The sequence below is a fragment of the Notechis scutatus genome, chromosome 3 (genome assembly GCF_049901735.1).
Source record: "Notechis scutatus isolate UNSWTSFEM ecotype Mainland chromosome 3, rNotScu1.2, whole genome shotgun sequence".
Taxonomy (NCBI): Eukaryota; Metazoa; Chordata; class Lepidosauria; order Squamata; family Elapidae; genus Notechis; species Notechis scutatus.
Genome location: NC_142011.1, coordinates 40,516,432 through 40,542,123, shown reverse-complemented (window position 1 = coordinate 40,542,123; position 25,692 = coordinate 40,516,432). Strand labels below are relative to the sequence as shown.

Sequence of the window (25,692 nt, the reverse complement as noted above, 5' to 3'; positions counted from 1 at the left end):
TGGCTGGCTGAAGCAGGCAGGAGGGCGGGATCAACCAGGCGCGCCGCCCAAGCCGCTTCGCCCCGTTTGATGGAAACCGGCACGAGCAGCAGGCAGGTGGGGAACCGGTAGGCGCCTCCGCCGGTTCCCTGTTCTATTCTCCGTTCGGATTCGCTTTCAGACGGGCAGCTGTCCTATTTGCTTCATCGGGACTAGCACCCTGCTCGCGCTGTTAAGGGGAAACCCTTTTGAACCCAGCTACATCTTGCCCGGGATATGCCAATATATTGGCATATACTGATTTTCTGATTAGGCCCGTTAAGAAATCAGGACTAATTGATTTGGTTGAGCACCAGGTTTATTGTTTGCGCGTAAACAGGCATTTGGAGAGAAATTGAAAAAAGAAAAGAAAGAAAAACAATTCTCATGAAACGCTGCCTTGCAATTTGGACAAAAGTGGTTCGGATGCAGCTATTGGCTGAGCAAAAAAAATGGGATTGGGCCGGGGAGGCGCCCTTAATGAGAGAAGGTGTAGGATAGCATCAAAAATTGTTTCATAAATTGATATTTTAAACGGACTTTTTAGGCGCCCAGCATGGCAAGCAGCGCCCACAAGCCCCAGTTGACACCGCGAATCCTCCTCTTCCTAACAAGGCAGTAATCCTAACCAAGCGGGCCACATCCGCTCCGCTGACATCCGGCCGGCGAATTTCTCGCTCCGCCCTCAAGTTCCCCCCTCCCGACGTGCCGTGCGCGTGGTGACAAGTGGGGCGCTAGACTGATAGAAGCCAAAATGGCGGACTTCGAAGATCGGGTATCGGATGAGGAGAAAGTAAGAACCTGGGGATGTTTGGGATGTGTTTAGCAACAGAAGAAATATAGGCTCTCTTCTCTGAGTGTACAGAGGTTTCTTTCATTGGTTTTATTGTTCTTAGCCGGACTGAGATTCTTGAATCTGAGGAGGTTGGTAAGTTTAAGAGGACCATTTGTGTCGGAAAATTGTCAGGAAAATTTTCTGCTCTTTCTGTGTTTTTTTTTATTACTCCATTCGGGTGTGTTTTCCCCCCATAAATTAATGGAGCATATTGGGAAACTGTCCTGAGTTTCTGTGAACACATTTTTGAGGGAGGGAAGGTTCCATTATTTTGGAATATATCACCTTGATATGTATATGCCTCTATTTTTAAATAAGCTTCAAAACCTGGATAATTTAGTCGTCTCCTAGATGAATGGATGATTATGTTTACAAACTGAAATTTTGACCATTCTTGTTAGTCTTGCTTAGTCTTGCAAATTCAAGTGTGAATATAGGCAGTTTTTGCTAAAATCGAAAGCAATTTGAAATAAATACCAGTATTACTTGTACAAGTTCCACTGTTGACCCTGGTGAAGCATTTTGGCATTGTTATATATTTTATTCAAAAACTGAAAGCATGCCTTTCCAGAATCAATGTAGAATCTGTAGTTCTAAATACTTTGATTGTTCCAGGCACAAACATGTATTCTTTTATTCTATGAAAACATGCTTATGAAAGTTGTACTATTTTCTCATTTATATCTCACATGTGGAATAATCAGTGGTGGGATTCAAATGGGGCCCAACAGCAGAGTGGTGGAGAGAACCAGTTCAGTCTCCCCTGCTCATCGCTCCTACCGGCTCGCCAGAACTGGGCCAAACCGGTCCAATACCACCACTGGGAATAATGGAAAGGATTTTATTTGATCCTATAATGCATTATTATTACTATTAATCTTCTCATCACTCCTTATCATCCATCCCCTCCCACTTGTGACTCTATGACTGTAACTTTGTCGCTTGTATCCTTATGATTTATGTTGACTAAAGTTTCCTAGTATGATTTGACTCTTGACGAATGTATCTTTTCTTTTATGTATACTGAAAGCATTTGCACCAAGACAAATTCCTTGTGTGTCCAATCACACTTGGCCAATAAAAAATTCTATTCTATTCCATTCCATTCTATTCTATTCTATTCATTCCATTCTATTCTATTCTATTCAGAATGGAAACATTTGAATTTGAAAAGCAATATATTCCCTATTGGAACTATTTTGTCTTTGCATAAATTGTTCAGTATAAGTAGAATTGCTTCTCTCTCTTTTCATAGATATTATCTAAATTTTAACTCACAAAATGCAAAATATCTTGTCATTTTGTAATATTTCAATACCTATAATCTCATTTAATTAGAATCAAGTTGGATGCAGATGTTTGCTTTGCAAGCAATAAAGTTGAAGGTGGCAGTTATACTTTCACATTACAAGTCAAATACACTTCTTAGAAAATCAGGATAACTCTCATAATAAACAATTACTTATTGCTATAAGCTTTACTGGAAAACATGATCTTATTTGCTTCAGTATATAAACTTAATCAGATAAAGCATTAGAAAAGGCTAGGTGCCCGGTTTTGCCAGGCTTCGGTGGCGGCGGGGTTTCGCGATCTCCGCGATCCCTGTTGCGCTAGCCGTCTTGGTGCCTCCGATCCCGATGGGTCTGGAGGATAAGGCTGCCCCGTAGAGGCAGCCGAAGATAGGGGGGACCCGGACAGGGGTTTGGGGTTTTCGCAGACCCCTTACCCACCCGGCATAGCCCCCTTTTCTCAAGGCGGTGGAGCGGTGGTCAGTAATGGCCGCCACAAAGAAGCCAGCAGCTGGATAAGATTGTGCTGGAGGAAGAAGGAGAAAGTTTTGAAGCGAAAGTTTTTTAGCTGAACTGGGACTATAAGATACATTTAATATCCTGAAAATCCTGATTTTTTGAAAGATACTTTGTTTCCAGAAGAGATTTATAAACGGCGAGTGAAAGTGCTGAAAGAGAAAGTTTACTCTCCTTCCATATGGAATTAACAAATGGACATTGAAAACCCTGCTATTTTATAGAAGGTAAAAATTTAAAGCTTTTTGTTACAAGTGGGAAGGGAGAGGACAAAAGAATAATTTATATTAAGATTTTGTTGGAGGAGGAAGGAAAAGTGTGAAGGGAAGAACTTTGTGCTCTGTTTGGATTGTTTGATGACTTTGGGATTTTGGGGAATTGTTCCAAGCTTTGAATTATCTTGGTTGTTTTAAGAAGAAGAAGAAGAGAAAAAAGAAGAAGAAAAGGTTTATAATGGCTTTATCTGTTGATGAACTGAGAGAGGAATATGGTAAAATAAAGAAAGAAGGTAAAGACACTGTGAGAGAAATTTTTCGCTTTTTAGAAATGGCGCTTGCCACTTATCAGCAAACACAACAATTGATGAAGGAAGCAGAAGAAGAAGAAGAAGCCATCTTTAACGAGTCTACAAAGTTGATTAAGAAAGGAAGGAGAAAGAGAGGAAGGAAAAAGGACATAAGACTTAAAAAAACATCCAAGAAAGAGAAAAATAAGATGCAAAATCAATACAATGTTAGAAAGCAAAAGAAAAGAGAAATACAACAGAGAGGGGAAGCTAAGGGGGATAAAAAGACCAGATGGGATAAGATAGGAAGGAAGAAGGGGGGGAAAAGCCACAAAGGTATGAAACAAGCAAAAGGATTCTGCAAGGTACATAAGATAGTATTGTAGTAAAAACATTAAAGGTTTAATAATGATAGATTTTAAGATTTAATAAAATATTAAAAGGAATGTTTAAAATATTTAGTTTAAGTATAGAGTTTAATTGACTATTGTGTGGATGTTAGTATGAACTTATTATTGTGGTATTTGTTTTTGAAATAGATAATTGGAATGTTATGGGATTTAATGTTTAATTATATATTTAATTACTTTATGGATTTACTATTTTTTTTCTTTTTTAAAAACTTAGTAGGTAGAATGTACTAAGCAGAATCAGATAGGGAACTAGGTGTTACCTTAAATGTTAATTTAGGGGAGCGATGGAAAGGCATCATACTTCGATTAGTGATTTCAGGAGAAATCTTTTTTTTTTCTATTATAGGGAATGAGATAAATGGATAATTGGAAAAGAATGGACAAAAGATACAAATATAATGATTTAAATTAAGATGAAATAAATAAAATAGAATTAAGAAGAGTGGAAAGCGGGGAGAAATTATAATGAAGATATAGAATGGTAAATAAGATAGGTAATGGCATATAAGTTGAACATGAATTTAATTGAAGTCCATACAAAGAGAGGTAATCCGGGGCCAAGCTACTTTCTAAAAAGAAGTTTTATGTTTTTGTGTTTTGTGTGTGTATGTCCGTTTGAGATTTAATAAAACCTTGGAGGAAAGCGAGAGGAGAATAATTGTAAACAAGACAGAGGGAAATATGAATATGATGATTATAAAATGGATAAATATAGAAGAAATGTAATTGAATAAGAGCAAAGAGAAATAATGAGAAATCTGCTAAAAGATATTTAAGTGGAAATGGGATATATCAGAACTATATTGTATAAAACAATGTTTTAGCTGCCTTGTAAAAATTTATAATGGAAAGAGGTTTAATGTCTTTAATGTCTAATGATGCTTTGTCTTTAAAAATTAACAAAATTTGTTTCAAAAAAAAAGAAAAGGCTAGGTGACAAAAATGATAAGCATAAAAAATGTTATTGTGAATGAATTCTGTCAGGCTGAGCATGCTACAGATGCCCTCCATTAAGAGATGTCATCTAATGGGAGACAGGAGGCATGTCTTCTATCATGTTCACGGAAAATGATATGCTCTGCCCTATGGAACATCATATAACCCAAGATTTGAATGGTGCTGGCTTTTCTGAGTTTCTGTAAGACATTAGAAACTTTGCTTTTTCCTATAATTTTAGGCCTGAGTACTGGGTGAGCCAGTTTGGCTGTTAGTATTTGAGTTGTGTTCCACGTACTCCATATTCTTTAACTTATTTTTAATAATTAAAGTTATTTATTACTTGCCTATGTCAATTGCTATCATATAAATCTATATAATAGATACACTTAATAAAAACAAAAATGATCCAATATATTAAATTAGAGATACCACATTTAAAATAATAATTAGCAAGTTCTGATGCCACATATTTCTAAGTTCTAAAATTTATGTCTACATTTAAGCTTCAATTCAATCTAATCTACACCAGAAACTATACATCGTCTTATCTACTATGGAGGAACTGAGGTAGATGTTACCGTGTTTCTCCAACAATATGCCCCCCCAATAGGAAGACCCAGCATGTTTTCTAGGCCCCTCCCCCCAAATTTAGGCCTAGTTTAAAACATGCGAAATTGGGGGGGGAGGCGGGGGGAACTTGCCATTAGGAGTGCCCCGCGGGCAGCTATGCCTCGCCACCAGCCACTCCTAATGGCCAATCATGGTGGAGCATAGAGGGCTCCCTTACCCATCCCTTACCCGTGTCAGCAGGCGGGCGGCGTTGGCGTGGATGTCCGGCAGTGTTTCAGCCGCTTCTCAGGCCTCCGTAGTTTCCACAGTTCCCACCGGTGCTGGCGCCTCTCTCGCCAGTGCCGTCTCCAACAACAGCGTCTGAGTTGCTCCCGCTTTCCCCCCGTCCCCGTAACAACAGGAAAAAAAAAAGATTTTGAGGTACCTGGGAGCGCCGCGTACTGCGTTTTGGTTTAATCCCGAGCAGCTGGGTGGGCGTGAGAAGAACCGAGTGAGTGTCTCTGCTGCTGCTACCCTTGGTGCTCCAGCCTCGGGCTCTGCAAGTTTGCAAAAGTCCCGGTGCACAGCCCATTCCTGCATTCCAAGAGCCCAGGCCGAGTTGCAGTTGTCCCTCTCTCGCCAGCGCCGTCTCCAATAACAGCGGCAGCAGCGGTGGGAACCGTGGAAGTTACGGAGGCGGTTCCCCCACCCGAGAAGCAGCTGAAACGCTTCCACGATTCCTGCTGCTGTGTTCTGGGTTGGGGGGCCCATATAAACGGCCAAATAGCACAGGGGAGTTGGTTCCGGATAGACAGGACCCGTCCAATAAACTGGCTAGAGCTCAGAGCCATCTTTCTGGCACTGAGGCACTTCAGGGACACTGCGACGGGATCTCATGTACTAGTGTTGACGGACAACATGGCCGCAAAGGCACACGTCAACAGACGGGGGGATGAGATCCAGGGCCCTGATGTGGGAGGCCAAATGTTTGGGGCTGTGGGTGAAGAGACATTTGCTGTCCATCTCGGCAGACCACATCTCTGGTGTCGACAACTCCCAAGCCGACTGGCTGAGTTGGAGCTCGGTCAACCACGCAGAATGGCGCCTTCATCTGTCACTATTCAAGGAACTTTCCCTCAGGTTTGGGACTCCGGTAGTAGATCTATTTGCCACCCTCCAAAACGCTCAAACAGACTTTTCACCAGGTTTCCTTGGCAAGGAGCGGAGGGGACCAATGCTCTTCGGAGCAGATGGCCCAGGGATCTCCTCTTTGCCTTTCCCCCTCTTTCCATCATTCCGGCAGTCATTTGGAAGATGCTGGAGGAATGGGCAGAGCTAATTCTGCCCCCCATTGGCCCAGGAGGTCCTGGTTTGCAGACCTGGTGAACCTGTCTATAGCCACTCCCTGGGGGATCCCAGCCAACAAAATCTCACTCCATCAGGGAGCCTTGCTCCACCCAGATCCCCAGTGGTTCAAACTGATCATGTGGCGCTTGAGCGTCAACATTTGAGAGAGGCTAATCTCCCAGAGAGGGTTATCCTCATTATCCAGGCATCTTGTAAACCATCTACGACGTGCATCTATGATGCTACCTAGAGGGGTTTTTGTCAATGGTGTTTGAAGGAGGGCCTCAATCCTACCTCATCTTAAGTAGCAGAGATATTATGTTTCCTTCAAGATGGACTAGAGAAGGGTTTAGCACCTAACACCCTACGTCGCCAGGTAGCAGCCCTTTCCTCAGTTCTCTCCTGAGAAACCTTTCCTGCCTTGTCTCACCACCCTTCTGTCTGGAGATTCTTGAAAGGGGCTTCCATCCTCCACCCTCCAGTTGTACACAGGTATCTCTCTTGGGACCTTCCGAAGGTGCCCCAGGCCCTGACGGAACCTCCCTTCGAACCCCTTCGGTCAGTGTCTCTTCAATTCTTGACTCTGAAGGTGGTTTTTCTTATAGCAATCATATCTGCTAGAAGGGTGACTGAGCTGGCTGCTCTTTCAGTCAGACATGATCTATGCACCTTTCATGATAATAGAGTTGTTCTCCGTTTAGATCCCATCTTCATCCCAAAGGTTAATACCTGGTTCCACAGGTTGCAGGACATCGTATTGCCAGATTTCTGCGCTTGCCGCGCCACGACTTAGAACGTAAGTGGCATACCTTAGATGTTAGGAGAACACTTAGAATTTACTTCAAGCCCAGTTCTGCCTTTAGAAGAACTGAAGCTATGTTTGTATCCTTTTCCCCATTGCACTTGGGGAACAAAGGTTCCCCTCCCACCTTAAGTAGGTGGATCAGAGCGTGTATTGCACAGGGCTACAAGTCTACAGCTCTCCCGGTGCCCAAGGGTCTGTCAGCACACTCTACCGGAAGTGCCGTGACTTCAGCTGCCTGGGTCACCCAGGCACCCCTGGAAGAAATTTGCAGAGCAGCAACATGGGCATCTCCGTCACCCTTCATCAGACATTACCATCTAGATTCCTTTTCCTCTGCGAGTGCAGCCTTTGGCAGACGGGTACTTCAGAGAGTGGTTCCGCAATTGGATTGATCAGCTGGATGAGGACCCTGCCGTGGACATGCAGGCTTTGGTATGGCCCATCCTGGACTCTCGCACCAGCATGGAGGAGAATGGTTGTTGGTATAATTACCTGAGAACGCCCTTTCTATCTATGCTGCTAGAGAATCCAACCCCACCCTTTATTTCATCTGGTCCTGGTAAGGTATGTTCGATGTTTAAGGTTCTGTTTGGCTTTCAGAGACACCCACTAAAGTCTGTCAAGTATCTTCGCCAAAGCTGGGGAGACTCTCAGAGGCTGGCCTTTTATATAAGACAGACTCAGCTCGATGACATCATCAGGAGGAGTCTAACCCATCCTGGACTCTCTAGCAGCATAGATAGAAGGGCGTTCTCAGGTAATTATACCAACGCCCATTCTAGTGTCCACTTAGTTCAGAATCTTCGTTTGTGCATGATGAAAAAAATTTGTTATATGTGGATATTAAATATTGGGTGTTAGTTTTGGTGATATTAAAAACTGATTTCCATAGATTTAGAGAAAATTATGACACATAGATCAATGAAATTCTTGTATATCAAACTGTCCAATAAAGCTATATAAGAGTATTTCAGCAGCATATATACTTTTGTGGGCAGTTGAAAAATTTTATTCATACACATGACTGTTAAAAGACTTCATCAATACATTAGAATATATCTCTTTTCTCATCTAATAATATTCCAGTTGACACTTTGATGAGACATGTTATAGAAGAGATGAAAACAAGAGAATTAAGATTTCTAGGGTGGAACAAGTGAGGATTTTTCATAGGCTACAGGAGCATACTTTATTCTTTGGTTTGTATGTTATGACTCTCCGTTCTACAATTAAAACTAAATACCATTTTAAAAACTACAGTAAAACCTGACTTGCTAAGCTCACATAATTTTCTCTACAGGTTCGTATTGCTGCAAAATTTATCACTCATGCACCTCCAGGGGAATTCAATGAAGTGTTTAATGGTAAGTAAAAGAACAAAAGGTTATTGATGTTTCTCTGTCTTGTTAGTAAAAATTTACAGCCTTTATTTTATTTTTATTATTTATATTCTATGTAACCTTCATTGACTCCTAGTTGTTTAAAATAATTAAAACAATATCAAAGCAAGGACACGATGTCAGTAATAATACATTACAGTAATAAAAAAATATTTACCGTACAAACCAATCATCTTCTAGAAAGCTCTGTGTTTGCTAGTTTCTAAAAAGCCATTTGATTTAAAATAATAGAAAATAATTATTGAAACTTTTCCAATTTCTCTTGTTGGGTGCAATGATGCAATATTTTCTTTTAATATCCTTTCTATATTTATGTTAAGTTCTCATATGTTTCTAAGAGAACCTTATCAGTTCCTACCAAGAACAGCAGTACCTGTTAAGAACAATATAGCTAAACAATTTTTTACTCAGACATGAATCTGAATGCCAATTGACATTGCTTCAAAGCTATAACTATCTGAATATTTTCTTCCTTAGATGTTCGTTTGCTGCTCAACAATGACAATCTCCTCAGGGAAGGGGCAGCCCAGTAAGTATCATGAAAGTGTAATTGTTTTTGAAATTGTTCTGTTGATGTAAAACTAAAGTTTTAATGTAATTTTTTTACCCATAGTGACAAAATATTAATTCAAGACCATAGTTTTATAAATACTTTAAAGAGTGTAGGGTTTTGTTTGTGTTCGTCTGATGATGGCAGATGAGATTCTGCCGAAACATTGCTACAACTTTAAAAGCACAACTATAATGACATGGGAAAATACCCGAACAAAGCTGAATACCATACATGTAAGTACCTGCGAAAACTTAAGAAAACATACATACATACATACATACATACATACATACATACATACATACATACATACATACATATGGTATTCAGCTTTGTTCGGGTATTTTCCCACGTCATTGTAGTTGTGCTTTTAAAGTTGTAGCAACGTTTCGGCAGAATCTCATCTGCCATCATCATTCTGTCAAATGAGATTCTGCCAAAACGTTGCTACAACTTTAAAAGCACAACTACAATGACATGGGAAAATACCCGAACAAAGCTGAATACCATACATGTAAGTACCCGCGAAAACTTAACAAATACACACACACACATTTTACAGCGTATATTGAGCAATGGTTAATTTTTTTTTCTTTATCTTTATCATTGACGTGATCTGCCTTGTTACAATAACTCCTTCGTTCTTTTAACGTTTTAATTTCTCTATATAGTTTATAATTAAATGCACGTCTTCTGTCATTTCCATAACTTATCCAAATATCAAATATTACCTTTTCTTTAACCAATCATACCAAATGTTCCATATTTCATAATAGTCACTATCTTGTTTATTTTTTAACAATTTGGTTAGGCTATCCATCTCAGCACATTCATGTATTTTTTTAATTACCATATCCTCTGAAGGAATGAAAGACAGTTTCCAGTTTTGTGCGTAGGTTATTCTGGCCACAGTTATGATGTGCAAAATTAAATATTGATATTTTTTCTCCATGTTTAAATTTATCATACTTAGCAGAAAGGTTTCGGGTTCAAGTTTTAAATTTTGTTTTGTTATATTTAAAATCCAATTTCTAATATTTCTCCAAAACTTCTGAGCACATGGGCAAGTCCACCACATGTGAAAATATGTTCCTTGTGCGTAGTTACATTTCCAACAGTTGGGTGGTAGGTTGGGGAACATCTTAGCCAGTCTCGCAGAAGGTTAAGTGCCAGCGATGAACCATTTTATATAAGTTTTCTTTATACGAGACTGACATGGTTAATTTGTAATTTGTTTGGCAGATGTATTCCCATTTATCTAATTCAATACTATGACCCACATTTTTAGCCCAAATTATCATAGATTCTGTGACTATTTCTTCTTTTAATTTGTAATCCAAAATATATTTATATGTTTTACTCATTGTTTTCTTTTCCTCTCCTACCCTAGAGTGTAGGGTTATGTGCCTATTTTTCTATAGAATCAGAAGCTAATATTTTGTTATCTGTTTCTGGCAGTGCATTTGCACAGTATAACATGGATCAGTTCACTCCAGTGAAGATAGAAGGATATGATGATCAGGTAAATTATAATTATTCTTGTCATCTACTGTAGTGTTTGCTTATTGAATTTTGGGATTAATTACATAGTAAAATCTTTCTATAGAAATATGTATAGAAAGTAACACTTTCTATAAATTTTATTTGCTGGTTCCTGCCACTTGTTTATGTTTGCAAGCCAACAAAATGTTGGATAGAACTAATGGCTATAGACTCATTCATTAGAATAACTTTCTGAAAGTAAATTTAGCAATGAAGCGAGAAGCCAGGGGAAAAAAAAGATCATATTCAAAAGCAAGCTAGAGTCTGCTGGGAAAAAAAATATCAGAGATGTCTCAGTTTCATGGTCTCCTGATCCTGAGCAGAACTATTATTAAAGAAGTTAAAATAATTCCAGCAGCTATGATCCTCATACTTTTCTAACCTTGTTATAAAGAATCTTGACTTAGTTATATAATGCTGAACTGGAAAGTGTTGTTCATGTTATTTACTTGTGTCAGGTTATGATGGAATCTTTTTTAATACTATATATCAACATGTGGTATTCTGTTAAGAACTAGGAGAACGTTGAAGAACCAGCACATAGAGAACTAACAGATATGTGCTTTTCTGTAAGTATAAACTTAGCTTAGGTATCTTTTGCCCTCCAATATTCTTTACAATCTCTTTCTCAGTGTCATATTGAGTATTCATGATAGTGATAGCAATATATTATGGCAATTGCTTATGCTTAATGGCTGCAGCATTTTGAATAAACTGCTGTAGGGATGCAGCACTATCCTAAAGTCTCTTCAGGCCTGACAATTAAATTTAGAAACAGTAACAATAAAATGAGCATAGCAAGGTGATGTACTGTAACTGCAACATGAGACCTGGGCATAGAATAACAATTATCATGAGGGCAAATGGGAGGTTTGGTCATATATTATTAATGTATTATTTATTTAACTTGAGTTGAAAAGAATAGAATGTTTCCTGTTCAAACAGAAATTAAATCTTTCAAGGAATATTTTCCTTGAAAAATTGTATAATCAGACATTGAACAAATTCATTTTTATAGTTCTTAAGGAAAGAGATACTGTGTTCTGAATTCGTTTAGGAATTCAGTTGCATAGTATTTCTATGGTTCTTTCATTTGCAAAGTAGCAGAGAATCATGTATCCCAGAAGTGATGACTTGATGTAAATTAAATTGTGCTGAACAGATGTTTTCAATTTGGAATCTCTGTTCTTTTTAAGTTTTTATCTTACAGGATCATAAAAATTAATCTGTCATAGAGATGGTAGGAATTTAATAGCAATCCTGTTTGAACAATAGCAATTTCTGCCTGGACTATCACAGTAAATTATGTCTATCATTGAATAACATGTGGAATTTCAGATATTTTTTTAACAGTAAAATATTTATTTTGTTTTAAGGTTTATGTGAAGCAGACAACAAATTTGTTATGGGTTTCTTTTCTTTTTTTTCTTGTTAGGTCTTAATCACAGAACATGGTGACCTTGGTAACAGCCGATTTTTAGACCCAAGGAACAAGATTTCCTTTAAATTTGATCATTTGAGGAAGGAAGCAAGCGATCCTCAACCAGAAGACATAGATGCATCACTAAAGTCATGGAGGGATGCCTGTGATAATGCATTAAGAGCTTATGTGAAAGATCATTATCCACATGGCTTTTGTACTGTTAAGTATATAACTCTTCCTATGCTAAAACTTTATTCTTATATTAATTATTGTAAAAAAGTATTTTGACTGATAGAGTTTTTAATAGCTTGCTTTTTCAGAGTTGGAATCAGATCTATAAAAATATATTCATTTATAAATTGCCCCACAAAGCAAAGACATGTAACTTTTTCAGGTGAGGGCCATGTTGATACAGAAAAGTATTTCACATTTCCATAGCAGCTAAGGAGAATAGGATTTGCAATGCATTTATTTTTTATCAATGTAAATATTTTTCTTTAAAAATAGGTTTATAGTAAAACTATAGATGGACAGCCAACAGTTATAGCTTGCATTGAGAGTCACCAGTTTCAACCCAAAAACTTTTGGTAAGCATATTTCTAATTCTTTCATTTATACTCAGCATACAACTCCCATTTAAAAAAAAACTATATGCTTTCAATTAATTGTTCATATTTCTTAGAACTTTAAATTTCTCAGAGGAAATTCATCTTTTGGGGGTGTCATATACAAAATTATATTAAATATTTGTATACAAACTTACAAACCATACCTTTGAATACAGGTTTACAACAATAATTGAACCTGCAATTTAGATTGTAAGTCATGACAATCATGTCATAAGTGGGTCACATGACCATGACTGATTTTATGACTTTTTTGTGGTGGCCGTTAAGCAAACGTGGCACTTGTAAAACAAACATGGAGATTAAGCAAACCCATTGCTTCCTATGGGGTATTTTTTTTTTGCTGGAAATCAGTAGTAGATACTGATTTCTGATAAGGGCATAAAATCATGGTTAGGTAACTCTGGGGTGCTGCAAACAGTTCTAAGTTGCCGAGTGTCCAAAATGCGGTCACATGGCCATGGGAAGGGAGATGTCGGAACTTGGAATCTGGGATGTAAATGGCTTTTGGGGGGGTCTGTTGTAACTTCAGATAGTTGCTAGGTGACCAGTCTTAAGTTGAAGACTGTCTGTATATGCACATATAGAATCTCAGGATTGCATATCCTTGTGTAAATGAGACAAAATTACATACAGATAATGCTGTCTCATTTAGTGATTATTTACAATTAAAATGATACAGGTAAATCACTGAGTACTGATCCCAAAAGAGCACATATACATTGTTTTTGATGCCTGTTTTATTATAATAAATAGAAACAACTGCAATTCTTCTTTGTAAGAGGATCTATAGACTGGATAATTCTTATATGGTTATATTTTTAATACTGGGTATTATGACACATTTTCTGGTGCCTGAATAGATAAACAATGCAATTTGAAAAATAGCCAGAAACTTATGACTTCACCAAATTCTCATCGCTTTTGGAAGCATTTAAAATTATGTTCTTAGCCCTACCTATGCCATTTAATGGCAAAGAGCTTGATATAGTAAATGTGTAGAGACTAGGAAATGCTGCCTTGAAAGGAATGGCATTTTATTAACCTGAAAACAATTTAAAGGGAATAATTTTCAGCCCATTCTCCCATTACTATAAATAATATAGTTTCTGGTTTTGGTAGGAATGGACGCTGGAGATCAGAATGGAAATTTACCATTACTCCACCTACAGCTCAAGTGATTGCAGTGCTCAAGATCCAGGTTTGTTAAGCTATACAGAAACTACCAATAAACTCCTTCCAAAATTTGATTTTCTCAAATAGGAAATTACACAACTGCCTACTGGAATTGGGTATGTCTAATTTAATGAAAAGAAGGACTAGAAAAGAAGAACTGCTATAAATTTGTTACTGCTTCCCTAGCATTATTTAGAAATGGCCCAATATATTTAAAGATAGTAATATCCTTGAGAAATAAATTTGCTTTGTGCTTTCTTATTGCTAAAATTTATTATATAAATTAAGATAGTTGCACAATATGGATTTGTGTAACTATTGTGTGCAATTTAACTGAATAATTATAAATAATGAGCAAATTTTTAAAAGTACATTCAATATAAATTGATGAACATTTTTAAAAAGGTAAAAAGGTATTTTTATAAGTAAAAATATCCTGTATCCGTAGTATACATAGCTTCAAATAAGGCCATTTAGCTTTGTCAAAACTTGATCAGAAGCATCAAGGAAAAGGCTTTTCTCTTTAAATTAAGAAGGAAGGAAGGCTTTGTCCCTGTACAATATTTAGTACAAAGCATTTAAATCGTCAATGGTTTCATTTTAATATAGGTGCATTATTATGAAGATGGTAATGTGCAGCTGGTTAGCCACAAAGACATACAGGAGTCTGTAGCAGTTTTGGTAAGTGAGGACGTTTACTTAATATATCATTATTTTGCTGTCTTTCTTACATGTAATTCTTTCAAAGATAGGAGTTATGAGTTATTCAGTAGGGGATAGCATTTTGCTTAGGGAGAAAGTGCTGTGCAGGATGTATTTTAGTCCAGAACGTAAAGTAATTTCTGCATTTCAAAAGTGACTTTTCACTTCATCAGAGAATTAAACCTTTGTTTATGTACTGTCTTTTGAAGAATATTGTATACAGATAGTCCTCAATTTACAACCATTTGTTTAACAACAATTCAAACTTATAACAGCACTGAAAAAGTGACTTATGACCAGTTTTCCCACTTATGACCATTGCAGCATCCCCATACTCACATGATCAAACTTGGGGGCTTGGGACTAGTATGCATTTACAATGGTTGCAGCATCCTAGGGTCCTGGGATTGTTGTAACCTTGGAGCTCCATTGACAAGCAAAGTCAATGGGGAAAGCCAGATTTGCTTAACTGCGGGATTCACTTAACTGTAGTGATGCACTTAACAACCATAGCAAAAAGGTTGTTGAATGGGGTATGAGTCATTTAGCAACTGCCTTGCTTAGCAGTAGAAATTTTGGGCTCAATTATGGTCATAAGTCAAGGACTACCTCTAAGCAAAAACTATTGGTTTTCCAGCTATACCCCCCCACCCCAAATTGAGTCTGCAATAATAACATCTATGTATGTAGATACATAGTAGATGAAATACTATATTGTCAATTTATCAGCCTATATGGAGTCAGGTTTAAGCTGTGCTGTCTCTACCATTAAATTACATGAGGCATATTTCCTATATTTGTGAATAGGCCTTCTTCAGGAGGGATCTATTGTTGATACTGATTTGTAGATTACTCATATTCATGTGGTACTCATATTTTTGGCAAATGCTAAAAGACATCAAATAAGTATTTTCAGAAAAACTAAAACAGAAAACTTTAACAGCAACTGCACTTGTACCATGAACACATTTTATGAAAAAAATTACTGAAGAATAATAAGGCAGTCAGAAACATGTTAATTATGGCATACTTGATCATTTGATAGTATACTGTTGGTGATCATTGTGTCAAAGAGTGAGTCAGAAGGTTAAGATTGTGGATGTTAGTGGACTGAGAGAAATCAAATTCAAAGCTAAATTACTTTTACCCATGGAAACTTACTGGATATCTGTGCCCAGTCTGAAACTACCTGATGTTTTTTATTTTATTTAGCATATGACATCTACAGAGGGCATGCAATCACTGATGACAATACAATCTGATGTGTTATTATGTAGTTATAACAGGCATGATATTCTTCCGATTAAAATCGGAATTCCGATTTTTTTTTTGGAATCCCTCCCCCTTTCCCCCCACCCCTTCTTCTCCTCCTTCCCCTCCCCTCGGAGGCCCTTCCCCTCCCCTCCAGTCCCGCGTTGCCTCAGGAAGGGAAAGGCAAAAAGGAAGAGCCGCGGCAGCGCTTTGCAACGGCAGCAGCGGCTCCTGGTTTTGCCTTTCCCTTCCCGAGGCAACGTGGGACTGGAGCCGTGTGGAGCTGCGCCGGCGGTAGCAACTCCTGACAGCCCCAGCCGGATACCTGAGCGGAGCCCGGGCGGTGCGAGCGGAGGCCGCTGAGCGGCAGGAAAAGGGAGCTGGGCCAGCCACAGACCAGCCTCCGTGGAACACGCCACCGCCCGGCCCTGGCGAGGGAAAGCAGCGGGCGCTCCCCGGGCACGCGGCGAGGGGTCTCTTTTGGCCGGCCCCGATTTTTTTTTCAGAGCGGAATATCATGCCTGTTATAATGATAAAATATCCCCATTTAAGTTGCCTTGAGCTTTTGAAGAAAAATTAGAATAAGAAAAATTTCAAAACACACAAATGGGCTTACATCCACATCGAGGAATTGATTTCAGTTTATAAAACATTTCCTTCGTATCTTTCTTTGCTCCTACAGGATCCCTGAACTAGGACAATTTTGGAGGAGGAAAAGCTAGATTTATAAATCTATAGTTATTCTGTGAGAAATTGGCAAAATTGATTTTCATCTAGACACTTACCAAACACAAATCTATTATTTAATAATGATTAACAATTATGCAATGTATATCAGTCCAACCTAAATTTACAATTTTCATCCAAAACCTAAGACAGACACCAAGTTCAATTGAAAATTTAGGAATATGTATTCATTATGCCATAAAATTGAACTTATAAAACATTAAAAAATATCCTAAAGACTCATACAGTGTGAAAGACTAACATTTGCATTCTGTTTTTGTAGAACGATGTCCAAACAGCAAAAGAATTTATTAAAATCATAGAACAGGCAGAAAATGAGTATCAGGTAAGAAGATAAAATGAACTATTACTATTAATAATAATAATATAAAAATGCATTTTCAATCACATTCTATTTGTTTTAGAGTTCTGTGTTAGGGGCAGACATAGAACTTAATTCTTTCCTTCCCCAAATTTTTGTCCACAATGGATACAATTACTACAGTAAGGAACAGTATGCACTACAACAATTGACACATACTACAACAATCACTCAGATTGATTGATTCAAAGTTTCAATACAGCTGTCCTTTAATAAAGTTCTTAAGTCTGGTACAGTTAATTAGAGCTGCATCTTGCTCATTAACATGACTTTTCTAAATAAAATAAGCAGTTTATCTAAATAATCAAATGTTTATTTTACTAATCACACCCAATTCCAGTTCATTAAAAAGTACCAGTCCTAAGACTTAGTGAAATTATGTTGGATTGTGTCTCCAAATGTTTGGTAATTTTATCTTTAATTTTCTATTACTAATAAAAGAATATTTGTAGCTCAGGGTTGAAATGCATTGTGAATGCACAAGCACTGATGATGTTACCTAGTTTGGGGATAATGAAGTGTCTTCAAGAAAGCAACAAAGCTCAAGAGAGCATCTAGGACTCCTCATTTTCTATTACAATTCTCACAGTTTGGGCCATGTGCTCTTCAAATTTCCTTTTTGCCTCCTTTACTGTCTCTTTGCGTTTATTTTGGCAGAATTTGTGCTCCTCTTTATTTCCTCTATTGGGAATAGGTCTTTTACTTTCAAAGAACTTTCCTGACCCTACTAGCTTCCTTTACAGTATTAGTCATGAAAGCCTCTTCTAATCAAGTTCTACCAGATTTCAGATATCTCTACTGTCTTCTAGGACCAGGCATTTAAAATCATTCTTTTGGCCTGCCATCCTCCAACATTCATAGACAACAGTCCCATGCCTTATTGAATAGTCACCACATCTGTCACATTAAGTCCTACACTTAGGTAAGAAAAAACAAAAGTACACATATAGACTGGGTGAAACCAGGCTCAATAGCAGTAACTGTGAGAGGGATCTTGGAGTCTTAGTGGACAATCAGCTAAATATGAGCCAGCAGTGTGCAGCCACCGCTAAAAAAGCTAATGCAATCCTAAGTTGTATTAACAGAGGGATACAGTCAAGATCAAGGGAAGTACTAATACCACTCTATAAAGTCTTAATAAGATGACACTTAGAGTACTGTATCCAATTTTGGTCACCACACTATAAAAAAACATGTTGAGACTAAAAGTACAGAGAAGAGCAACCAGGATGATTAGGGGACTCGAGACCAAAACATATGAAGAAAAGTTACAGGAACTGGGCATGGCTAGTCTACTGAAGAGAAGGACCAGGGGAGACATGATAGCAGTCTTCCAATATTTGAGGGGCTGCCACAGGAAGGAAGGGATCAAGCTATTTTCTAAAGCACCTGAAGGCCATAATGGATGGAAACTGAACAAGGAGAGATTTAAGTTAGAAATAAGGGGAAGCTTTCTGACAGTGAGAACAATCAACTTCCATTTGTCAGAAATGGTATAGGGTCTCCCGCTTGGGCTAGATGACCTACAAGGTCCCTTCCAACTCTGATTCTCTGTTATCTGTCTAGATTATGCTTTCTATTTCTAACCCACCACCCCCATTTAGAATAGGCATGATTCTTTTTAATTCCTTCCAACCATGTCCAGATTTGAAATACTTTGCAAAGTAGAAGACTTTTCATTCATTTTATTATATGTATATTTCATATTTCTTACATAATAAATTGAAGGTAGCTTGCACAGGACTCACAAGTAGTTTTTCGCTGTGGCATTTATTTGTTAAACAAAATGTGTTTTTAACTTTGCAACACATTGTTGAAAAAAATAGGACTGCATTTGGGGGCTATGATTACTGTTCAAAGCAACATTGATAATAAAAAACGTTTATTTTTTCAATAGGGAGACCCCTTTTTCCCCCCTCCCTGTGATTTGAGAAATATCACCTCCTGGGTCCATTTATTTATTACATGACTTTTACTGAAGATTGATATAGGATTTTGCTTAATAAATAATTCTAAAGTGCTCAAAAGATTAATCCACTACTTATAGTGGGAGCAGATTGGTCATAGGAAGAAGATAACAGGATTTGATGATGGTTCTTTAGAAAAAGTAAATGTACCGTGCCATCCATAGGTTAATCTTTTCTCAATTCAGGCAGAAGCGCTCTGCCTCTCTTTGAGCATGGGATTATTTGGAAGGGTATACCAGCGCTCTTTTTTCTGCATGGGGAAATGATCTATCTAAGCAGAGCAGGCACTGAGGAAGTAAAGAGAATGTACTTTTATCTTGCTTTGACTAATCAATGTGCACACTAGGATTGGTTAAAATCTGTCAGTAGTTAATCAGTATACATTATAAATATGTACATTTTGACATTCTAACCTCTAACCCACTGAATTATTTGCAGACAGCAATCAGTGAAAATTATCAGACAATGTCAGATACCACATTCAAAGCCTTGCGTCGCCAGCTACCAGTCACCCGTACTAAAATTGATTGGAACAAAATCCTCAGCTACAAGATTGGCAAAGAAATGCAGAATGCCTAAGAGTAGAGGTGCTGTAAGAAATATTAGCATGCAAAATAAACAGAGCAAATATGGTCCTTTGCCAAGTAGGTGGGCTTCCTGAAATTGGCATTTGTCTCGGGCTTTTGGCATTAACAGGTTTTATAGCCTTACAAACTGTTAAGAGACATAATATTTTGTTTGTGTATGTTCCTGCCTTGAAACATCTGGTGTAAGAGTTCAGTGCATTTCTTAGTAGGCTTACTTAGTATAGCCACTTTGGGATCAGTGCTATCAGTCCTTGTATTTGCTAAAAAGTGTCTTCGCTAAAAGAGTCTTTCTAGAAATGCAGGCTGGTAATATTGGACTTACAGTCCCAGTACTTTTGCCAGCACAGGTATTATATTCAATTTAATAGAAATGCTGGCAGCTTTATGGTGTTGCTTTACACCAGATACAACTTTCCCTTGCTTGTCTCCCCTCAAAACTGCCAATCACTAACTAGCAATATCTTCTAGGCTTACCTTTTTCATGTTTGCAAAGTGTTTACAAGACTCTTCCCAGAAATGCCAAGAAGGCCAGGTCTTCTTAAATGCTGTTTTGGGGGGTGATTGTTTTTGTTTTTAAATCCAAAGACTTGAGTCTCATTTTCTTCGAGTAAACTATTTTTCTCATTTGTATTCCTGGAAGTACAGTTAATATAAATATCTGCATTTTTACTGGATGGGTCCTCCATTTTTCTTAATACTTGTCTGCTGCTCGGATACTTGTTTAGATAGAGAAGAAATTACAGAAATGAAATGCTGTAAATGTTTAAATATTGGATTTATTGTGCTTTAATGCTTTGTGGCAAGCTGATGGTATTTGCATCAGAATTGTATGAATGAACATGTCTAAGTGAGTCAATAAAATGTTTGCACCAGGGCATATTTTGGAGTTTCTTGTTTATTTTAAGATACTTGGAGAAATTTGGTTCATTAGGAATATTTCCATATCATGTTATGTTAAATTGGGGCTAATTAAACTACAGATTATACAGAGCCCAAATCCTTTGGAGAGCAAAGCAGGAAAAAATATTTAAGTGTTTTATCTAAAATTTCTTTGCTGTTTTTAAATTATTTCTCCATAAGTATGCAAGAGTTATTAGCTCTAACTCTAGTTCCAAGATAGCTTAAAATTCTGTCTTGTTCACAAACTATAAAGCATGTGGGCCTAGATAATACTCTAAGCCAGGGCTGTCAAACTTGTGGCCCGCAGGCTAAATGTGTTACACACTGGCCACGCCCACACCCGGTTTAGAGAAGGGGGAAAAGTCACAATACGTCACATGAAGCGCGTACTCACCGAACCGGTTGTTAAACTGGCAGCATTACACCACTGGAAATAGGCAATAATAACAGCATTGTCCAAGCCTGACTGTATTTTCCTTTCTTTCCCTCTCATACCCCAGGATAGATTTTTAATTCTTAAATTAAAACTGGCTCAATTGATTTTGAATCACTATTGGCAAAGCTTCTAGTCCCAATATTGCTGAGGGTGAAGATAGGCAAAAAGATGATAATCACACTATCCTCCATGACTTTCTGAAAGAAATAAATCACCTCAGTGTACATGTGATTCAAGAAGATCCCACAGAATGTATTAGGCATATACTCAGTGCTCAAAAAATGCATGAAATGGCATGCTATCTGACCCATCAGGTGCACAGATTTCAGGTAGAATCTCTGAGTACTATCATATTCTAGGATAAAATTACCTGACCCATTCAGGCTTACAGATATACCTACCTATTCCAATTTAGCCATCCCATTGGAAGTTACTAAGTTTCAAGTAATAGGGTGCTGTCTACTCCTGGTAGCAGATAGGAGGCATGGATATTCCGTACCAAATGTAGGCTTTGAGGCTGGGGGCTTAATCAAAAAAAGCAGACCCTTCACCAATTCCTAGCCTCAAGTACCATGGCAATTATGGACATAAGAGGTTTGATTTTTCTGCCAAAGTCAAAGGACTACCCTCACCAATCTCCAGGCTGACAAGTTGCTACTGTCCCTTCCAATGTACCTCTTTCCCTTTAAAGCTTAAAAGTGTAATGATCCCAGGGATCCTAGAGAAAATTCAGGTAAACCTGGAAGATGCTGTTATTATCACCTCAATAGGTATAGTCTACCTATGATTATGTCTAAAGAAGCTAATGAGGCCTCTTAAGTTTGTGAAAAGACTATCTCTTTTCCAAGCTTATTTTATTAGCTAAAAGAACACTGTGTCTATCTACAAATTCAGGGTGATAGCAGACAGCTGCATTTTGTCATAAAAGCATTGGATATTTTGAGAAAATGTTTTGAACGCTGTTCCAAAAGTTCAAGGATAAAGCACATACAAAATAACTTGCATGATTGGCTACAAATTTGCAGAAGGCAATCTCTCTCTTATCTACCAACTATTTGTTTTGCTTCCAGAATGCACAACAAGCTGAATGACTCAGGACGAGAAGGATGGTGGTGAAGGTTTTGCCATCTAAACTATGCCTTAAGAAGTCAAATTCTTACCAATGTAGCTTTTGAAGAAATTTCTGCAAATTTTATATCAAAATCACTCTATGTTGTACTATTTACAGTGTTAATTATATACAATATGACACACAATTGCATCTCAAAGAAGTGGAAGAGGAAAATACTTTTTCTTTTTTGTCCCTTTTTTGTCTTTATTTTGTTTACAGTATCAGGTAGTTGAATTAACATAATTCCATGATATCTAAAAACAAAGAAATATAAAACTGTACAAAAATACCATGTAAATAAAAAGTCAGGTACTATAATTCAACATGCTGTAAGGGATACATCAGATTATAGTCTATTGTTCTTAAGGTAAATCATAAAATCCTACCAAGTTTGGTAAAATTGTGGTTCCTGCTTCTGAAATCTCACTACTTTAAATTTATCAGCAATTCTTTTCTAACGTGGCAATTGAAGAGGCAAAAATCCACAACTAAGTTTTTATATTATATAAAGTGTTCCAGTGTTTCACAATTATTGTTTTGGCTATTATAATTAAATAGACAATTGTTTGATACACACACACACACATACACACACAAACCAATTTGTCTCCTGCGTGAAATTATCAAGATCAGCACCCCAAGTTTCCTTTAATCCATATGGTAAATTTCCTATTTCTAATTGCAGTAATAACTTGTACATTTTTAAAATTATTTGGTTTTCCTAAATAATGGAGTATTACATTCTCAAAATTGATGTAAGGCTGTATTGCTGAGGGTCTAATATTTCTATTGTCCAGAAGAGATTTAAATTGGTACCAAAAAAGCCATGGTAGTTAGTCATCTATTTGTTGATCTATCTTATCTTTATTGAGAGGTCCACCATTGCTATAAAAGCCTTTTAGACTATAAAGATTATATTCTCCCATATGTTTCATTTTAGCCAAACCATAATAATTATTCTGATCAAAATATGTTATCAAACAGCTAAAGGGAAATGTCCCTTATCAAAACTGAGTATCCATTTTTTTTAAATAAAGTTTTATTGAGTTTTAACAAAACAAATAAAACATCTTATTTGAGTACAGCATCGTTCAAGGTTATCACATTTCCATACAGACACAATTTCATATGCATATTCATCTTATGTATTCAACTTCATATTTTATTACTCTTTTTCCAACTTCTCACGATTTCTTCCTTTACTTCTCTTAATTTTCTTTTATGGTTATCTCATTTTCTTATTCAATTGTATTTCTTTTATCTAAATTTCTATATCTTTTTATTCATTGTACTTATACTTTCATCTGTCTTGTTTACAATTTCATATGAAATTCCAACATTCTTAAGAAGCAAAGTTCCCCCTATGATTGCCAATCAAAGTGCAACACCTTTAAATCTTATTGTTATTATCATATGAAATCTCATTAAACATTGAATTTGTGCATTCTAAAATTATAACATTCAAATTTCTAATATCTATTTTGTATCATGTAGATCTCATCATTCAGGCTCTGTTTGGTACTTCCCCTTGAAAATGTAAAAAGAAAAATTCTAAAAACATAGCAAAAACTATATCTATCTATCTATCTATCTATCTATCTGTGTGTGTGTGTGTGTGTGTGTGTATATATATATATATATATATATATATATATATATATATATATATATATATATATATATTTATATATATATATTTCTTAATATTTATTATATATATATATATAATTTATATTTATATATATATTTTCAAGTGTATGGTATTCAGCTTTGTTGGGTATTTTCCCATGTCATTGTAGTTGTGCTTTTAAAGTTGTAGCACGTTTGGCAGAATCTCATCTGCCATCATCAGGCTTCTGTATTGAAATACAGAAATACAGAAGTATTGAAATACAGAAGCCTGATGATGGCAGATGAGATTCTGCCGAAACATTGCTACAACTTTAAAAGCACAACTACAATGACGTGGGAAAATACCAACAAAGCTGAATACTATATATATATATATATATATATACATACATACATACATACATACATACATACATACATACATACATACATACATATACATATCTACACATACATACATACATACATACATATACATTCGTAAACAAAATAGTTATTCAAAATCATTGTAGTACTGGTATGAACCCTGTAAATCTTTCACGTTTCTTTTCAATATTTATCAATCTTTGAGAACAATTGAAATGTTTCCCTCCCTTCTTCATTATTACTTAACTGTTAATAAGTATACCATTGGATAGTCATACAGTTTTATCTTATAAATTATTTACTATTAATAAGCAAAATAATTATTCAAATTCATTCTAATAACTGGTATAAATTTCCTTATAAATCTTTCACATTTCTTTTCAATATTTTATCAATCTTTAGAAACAATTGCAATGTTTCCCTCTCTTCTTTATTATTGCATTAATTATAAATAAACATACCATTACATAACAATACAGTTTTATCTCATAGATTATTTACTTATTTCATTTCTAACTCATGACAGTATTGTACTGTCACAACACTATCTTTAGTACCTTTGCAGAATCCTCACTTTTAACTTAATTTAATCATTGTCTCTGTGTTTTCTAGCTGAGCAAATACCTTTAACCTTAGTATGTTTCCCCTTTTTCTTTATTTCCTGTTTTTGTCCCTCATAAGTTCTTTCTCTTTCTATCTTTCCCCCCTTTTTCTCATCCCTTTTTTTTATACCCTTCTCTCTCTAATTTTCCCTTCTATAGTTTTCTTTTCTGCTTCTCCTTGCTGTTATACTTCTTTTTCAGACTATTTCTCTTTTTGCCTGTTCCCTTTGATCTCAAACTTTTAACTCCTTTCCCCCTTTTTCCTCTTATTACCACATTTTGCATTATTTGATCATTAAAAATGGCTTCTTCTTTGTCCCGGCCTTCTTCTTGCTCTTGAAGCTTTTCCTTTTGCTTTTCATAGTTCAGGATCTCCATTTCAAAAAATTCAAATACGAAGCCAAAGGATCTTCCTCCCCTTTCTGCATTTTCAGATCTGTTTTTTAAGACTCATCTTCAATTCCCCCAGGAGTGATGGCGTTTTAAACACTTTTGAACAACCACCTGATTGATTTTAAGTAAAAACAGAAAAAGAAAGAAAAAACCAATGCCAAAAAGTTTTTTTTTAAATCACCAAATGATCCCAGACTCTTCCTTCTTGTTTCTTTCCTTTCCTTTTCCTTTCCGTGGGTTACTGTATCTTCTAATAAGATTTCAGTTACAATGTATCCTCGGGAGTCTTTTCAAAGTTTCACTGTTAATCCTCTTTATTTTTCCAGGTAGCACTCCATTTTGCCATTATTCCAAGTCCCACCCTTTTGCCTCCACTCTTCTCCTTTTTAGGGCTTTAAAATGACCAAGAAAAAATCTTTATTCTCCTTTTGACACTTAGATTTCAGCTTAAGGTTGCCTACTAGTGTCAAAATAGATTAATATAAATTTCTTTCCATACCATTTGTAAGTGTCAATATAAAGGTAAAAAGGGGGTTTTTAACCTCCTTTTCTCTCTCCTTCGCTGCTTAAAGATCTTCTTTCAGAAGTATCCCTCTAGGTATTTTTAGATTCAGGGTACCTTGCTTAGATGTTCTCTGTTGTTTAGCCCGGTCTGTCCTGCTTTCCTCTTTGTCTTCCTCCTGCACAATCTTATCCAGTCA

At 36.7% G+C, this 25,692-nt stretch overlaps 1 protein-coding gene across 1 annotated transcript; it reads left to right on the top strand.

Moving 5' to 3' along the window:
• Positions 1–66: 66 nt before the first annotated feature.
• Positions 67–20,425, top strand: CAPZA1 (capping actin protein of muscle Z-line subunit alpha 1). The gene is made up of 10 exons (XM_026675170.2): positions 67–811; positions 8,517–8,580; positions 9,094–9,145; positions 10,628–10,691; positions 12,147–12,353; positions 12,642–12,721; positions 13,883–13,961; positions 14,546–14,617; positions 16,899–16,961; positions 19,403–20,425. The coding sequence occupies exons 1-10, from the start codon at positions 773–775 to the stop codon at positions 19,541–19,543; spliced, it is 861 nt and encodes a 286-aa protein (XP_026530955.1). The 5' UTR covers positions 67–772; the 3' UTR covers positions 19,544–20,425.
• The last annotated feature ends 5,267 nt before the right edge of the window (positions 20,426–25,692 follow it).